The sequence below is a fragment of the Lactuca virosa genome, chromosome 8, assembly GCF_052849685.1.
Source record: "Lactuca virosa cultivar CGN04683 chromosome 8, Lactuca_virosa_CGN04683_v6, whole genome shotgun sequence".
NCBI classification, from domain to species: Eukaryota; Viridiplantae; Streptophyta; class Magnoliopsida; order Asterales; family Asteraceae; genus Lactuca; species Lactuca virosa.
Window position 1 is genome coordinate 141230526 of NC_136433.1, and position 5387 is coordinate 141235912.

The window sequence follows — 5387 nt, forward strand, 5'->3', positions numbered from 1 at the left end:
TTGTGTTTTAAATATGTAAAAATAAAACGATCCAAAAAAAGGTTTTAAGACTTAAATAATGAATAATAATAATAATAACAATAACAACAATAAAATTATAAATTTATAGGTATTCCGTAGCTATTCTGTAGTTATTTTCTTCCGTTGGTAGTCCGTAGCGATTCTGTAACTATTTACCTATGGAATACCTACATATTTAGTTACGTCGGTATTCCGTAGTTATTCTGTGGCTAATTGCCAACGAAATACCTACGGATTTACGTCCATTGCTATTCAGTTCCTAAATTAGGACATCCCATTCTGTAGGTTATTACCTACAGAAATTTTGCGTAGCTATTTTTCTATAGCAAAACCCCTTGTTTTCTAGTAGTGATTTTTTGATGCCGTTTTATAACCACACCATTAAATAAGGATATTTTTTGATACGATATTTGTTAGTGCGGTTCAATAACTGCATCAAATAATTATTTTAACCGCATAAAAAAAACATTTCTTTACTAGTGTAAATAGGGATATGAAACAAAAGATACATAATTAACCAACAAAAGTTATATACATATCTACATATAGTTACATTTTAAGATTATGACGACGAGAGTCATTTACCATGCATATATACATATAGTTGCATTTTGGTAGTGATGATAAAACATGCATGGATCGATGGACATTAAACATGTTGAGTTTATATCAATGCACGATTCCCCTGTGGACAGTCGAGTCCATCTCCAAATGGGTTCGGTCTCTGATTCGGCATCGATTGTTGTGCAGACTGATTCGACGGTTGCGATTGTTGATGATTATATGGAACAAAGATGTTATTATGTTGTCGTTGTTGATAACATTGTTGGTGATATTGCTCTTGATATTGTTGTTGGTATGACACCTGGTTCATGTTATATTGTTGTTGTTGCATCAGGACCATCATCTGGTCTTGTTGTGGTAGAGGATGGTGGTGTTGAAATGATTCGTGTTGCATGCCATATTGATAACCAGGGTTACAACCTGTTTGTATTTGCTTCTTAGCCATGTCGTCTTCATATAATCTGTACAATAGCAGCTTATCGAAACCACCACCCTGTGAGTGAAATCAGATGACTATGAGTCTTGAAACAATGACAAATTATCCATTAAGAGAAACCATCGATCACTAACCATTTTGGTATGTGATATGGGACTGGTGTTATTAGGGTAATTACTTGTTGAGGGCACGAGCGCAAGCTCCCAGCAGCTTGTGGTGTTTTCGGTTTTAGAACATGTTAGATCTGATGGTATACCAGGTTGAACAATGGAAAGAGCCAATATCGACGCGTCGTTATCCTCTATTTCTACCTTTTTTGGATTTGCTTCATCCAAACCCTACAACAAATGTAGACATTAGTGCGAGAACAACTTATAATATGATCATGCATGCATGATGCATCCGTTGCAAAATGGGTCGTTTCAAATCGAGAGCCTGAGTAGAGTACTCACTGGAGGATCATCATCATCAATGACTATGAGTGGTAGAACTTCCTCCTCTACCTTCTGTATATGCTTCAGTTCTGGTTCTTGATCTTGCAGTACCTCTGCGTTTTCAATTTCTTGGATTTCTTGAGTTGCAAGTTCCATGGTTTCTTCTGCGACATCTTGATCATGCTCCTTCAGTTTTAGATCAAATAAAGAAACAAATAGAATTCATTCTCGATTTATTTGAATATATGTTAACCGAAAAGATCACGATAAAGTCTCACCAGTTTCTTATCCGAATCAGAACCATTCGAAGAAATTCCTTTCACATATTCCTCCATTGTAGCAAGAAACGAAGGTGGCGGCTGAAATTTTTAAAACATGTAATCAGAATCGGGTTCATAGTTTACAAATATCCGATTCACAAAAATCAAACCTGAGTCAATGTTGGAAACTGGATGTTCATTGAAAGACGCATATGTTTACCCAGATTGTAGAACTCCCCAAGTTGTTCGGTCTGATTCATGGAAAGATTTTTCAACAATCAACTATAGGAGAATTAGGGTAAGAAATAAAGACGCTCAACCTGTTTTACAGATCTCTTGTAAATGTTTATAGCGGCAATAGCTTCGTCTTTCCCCAGGTCAAAGAACTGGTTGATATTAAATATTGTTAATTAATTACCAATAAATGGATATATGAACTCAATCAAATGCTCTGCACTAATAAAGAATTGGGTACCAATTCGACGAGTCTGATTATGCCGTCATTGATTACACAGTAGATTTTCAAGCTTTCTTTGATTACAAGAGCTAATGCATGTGGTATAAGATGGTTATGATAAGCTGCTCCTTCAGGCTACAAAAAAAAAGGAAAATTGGGTAATTTCTTTATAATTAGTAAAAAGTATCATGATTCGAATTTTGATCGCTTTTTTTAACGTTTATCAATCATTCACCTGGCAAGAGAAGAGACGATAGAGAAGTTGTTGCATTGCAGGTAGCTGTTCGAGTAGTTCGTCAATGTTCATGAGTCGTGTTCTACTATATGCCTGTGGTAAGTCATAAATATTACTCGAGATTAATTACGCCCATTTTGTAGAGGTTTTTGTGAACGTAACAAACGCCGACAAACCTTGTTGATTCCTGGAGCTGTTGTTAAACGCTCGGTTTCAATGTCGAATCCCACGATTCTGTAACACTCTAATCGTTCTTCAAGAAATGTGGCATACATTCGAAGCCATGAAGAACAATCCCAAGCTTTTCGGGAATTGAAACGTGTCAGAAAACGCGATGCTTATAAGACGATTAAATCAAATATAGATAGAATGGATAAAGCTGATATCTTTGTTGTTTACCAAGCTGGCTCGAATCATCTCTGAAATCTTGAATTTGGAAAATGTGTCGCCGACGAGAATGAGTTAGCAACTCTTCTCTAAAACTAGGATCACCCTCCCGTAAAATCCTGTGAAACACCATTAATGTCTTCATTGCAACCTGCAAATGAAATGAGCGGAAAATCGAAAATGGGATTGCTTTGAAACATGAAACGGGGACAACATGAGATTAAAGAAAAAGAAGACGTTACGATCCAGTTCTTCGTTTTCATCAATCTCCTGGAAAGTGTATGAATGCAATATCCGACGTCTGCTCGTGGTGCAGCAGAAGATGTTGAAACGATAATCCCTAACATGCATGCAAAACAAAAGAATTTTTAATTTAAAAAATTCCTGAAGAAAACTGAGAATTAGAAGGAAAGAAATAAAAAGCTTACTTCTAACGTGGAGGTCTTTTGGAGGGCCTTCGTCATGATTGGTAGCTTTAACAATGGCGATATCAAGATCCTTCAATTGAAAGTTGAAAATTGAGAAAAAGAATTATACTTGGATTGAAAAAGGGTGGTTTAAATGGATGAATGGAAGAACCTTGAAATCGCTGCCGACTTTTGCAAGGCCAACGGTGGTGGAATCTTTGAGAGCTCCATAGGCTCTTCTCCAGCTTTCGAATGTACTCATCAAAACCCTAATCTTTGTATATATATTCTATGGAAATTTAAACCAAAATCAAAATGTTATAATATATTTATTTAGAATTTGAGAAAAAAAATGAGGATGTTGAATATGGGTTCTTGTTCTTGTTTTTCCTCGTCTCTCTTTCTCTTTTTTTTTTAGTTGATAAAAATAGAAAATGTTTAATTGGTTTTCAACAACAAACACTATATCCTTTAAATGGAGGGAGGATGTGGTTACTGATATCGACCTTTATAATTTAATTTTGATAATGTTCCACTGAACTTTATAAAGTTTAGTACAATGCAGGAAACTTATAAAATTGTATGAAATATAGAATAATAATACGACAATCTATTAAACTTTATAAATATCAATGTATTGTAAATGTCCTAACATTTAGATAATAAAAAAACAAATTATATATACGACCAATAGAATGAATGTTTTATTCATACCTGCTATATTTCATAAACTAATAATGTATTTAAATAATTTTCTCTTATACCAAAAAGACTAGCTAGCTATTAGATGGTAAAAAAGTAATACTTGTTAAACTAGCTGATAAACTATTTTAATATGTAAAATGACATAAAATATAATTTAATCTTTTATTTTTTGTTTCTATAGTAAGTAAGGTGTTGTTTGTTTTTCCGAAACAAAAATTCAAAAAGTATGCGGACCACCTCTGCAAACCTCTGCAGCAGAAGAGGTGGATCAAACGGCTGCAGACTGTAATAAGAAGCGTGTTTGTTTTTGTTAACATCTGCAGACTGCTGCAGACATTAAAAATTAAAAAAAACTAATTTAAAAAACAACATTAAAATGAATTAACGTATGTAAATTAAATGGGAGAAAACAGTTAAAGGGATATAAATTTAATGTATTAAATGTTAAAGGGATGAAAATAGAATATAGTATATAAGTAAAGGACCATAAACATAATATTAAATATATTTCATGGACACTTATTTAAAAAACAACACACGTCATTGTTAGATTTTTGGGAAAAAAAGAGTCGATTGTTTTTTGGGATTAGATTTTTTTAGGTTTAGGTTTGAAGGGGTGGGAAGAGGTACAACAAGTGCTTCCCCAAGAAGCACACGGGCAGAGGTTTTAAGCTCCGAAGACTTCCGAAAAACAAACTGCTGCGGGACAAAAAGTGTTGCGCGTGTGCTGCGCCGCGCAGCAATAAGAGTTTTGAAGAGGTTTTTTAAGAAAAACAAACAACACCTAAATGATATGTTTAAAAGAATTTAACAAAAAAACATAATAAGTTTGTTGTAACGCTGGTCTGAGTAATTATTTTTTTTATTTTACAAACATAACAACCTAAATTTTTTCAAAATACAAACTACCTTAAAAGCTAACTCTAACGTGCAAAACAGTCTTATATATATATATATATATATATATATATATATATATATATATATATATATATATATATATATATATATATATATATATATATATATGAATGTTTGTTGCAGCGGCGACGATTAGTTTCATTTTGACAACCTATATTCAATTTTTGAATAACTAGTATGTTCTTACGGTTAAAAAATATAAGTATATTGTTGTTTTTATTAAAAATATATGAATATGTTACACAATATGGTATTATAATATCTAAGAGTAATGTGGTTGCTCCATACAAGGTATGTATGTAAACAATAGTTTATATGTACAATTAATAAGCAGCTGTCACATTCTATTGTATGTAAATACTTTAATAGTAAACACAAATGGATACAATCAAAACATTTTTATAATATATATTGATGGTGTTGAAGCAATCCATTTGAGAGAGATTTAACATCTCAAAGTATTACAATGTATTTTATAGAGTAAAGATGACACCCAGTCTTCTTTGGATAAAAACGGATAATAAAGCAACAACCACAATTAACAATAAAATATATAAGCA

The 5387-nt window shown here is 32.8% G+C and overlaps 1 protein-coding gene across 1 annotated transcript; it reads right to left on the bottom strand.

The window, feature by feature from the left end:
- Nucleotides 1-586: 586 nt before the first annotated feature.
- On the bottom strand, nucleotides 587-3586 carry LOC145133792 (putative clathrin assembly protein At5g57200). Its single transcript, XM_079068753.1, has 13 exons — nucleotides 3374-3586; nucleotides 3223-3292; nucleotides 3037-3134; nucleotides 2807-2945; nucleotides 2584-2708; nucleotides 2408-2500; nucleotides 2191-2307; nucleotides 2036-2101; nucleotides 1886-1966; nucleotides 1734-1814; nucleotides 1474-1641; nucleotides 1156-1359; nucleotides 587-1078 (listed from the first exon to the last, which is right to left on the bottom strand). Exons 1-13 carry the CDS (start codon nucleotides 3461-3463, stop codon nucleotides 686-688), a joined length of 1725 nt encoding a protein of 574 aa, XP_078924879.1. The 5' UTR covers nucleotides 3464-3586; the 3' UTR covers nucleotides 587-685.
- Nucleotides 3587-5387: the final 1801 nt, after the last annotated feature.

Bases quoted from the DNA above. Each gene is read 5' to 3' on its own strand.
- LOC145133792 (XM_079068753.1), bottom strand. From the start codon at position 3,463: ATGAGTACATTCGAAAGCTGGAGAAGAGCCTATGGAGCTCTCAAAGAT. The intron at 3,293-3,373 runs GTTCTTCCATTC...TTTCAATTGAAG, and splicing joins AAGTCGGCAGCGATTTCAAG to GATCTTGATATCGCCATTGT. The intron at 2,501-2,583 runs GTTTGTCGGCGT...GACTTACCACAG, and splicing joins CAGCTCCAGGAATCAACAAG to GCATATAGTAGAACACGACT.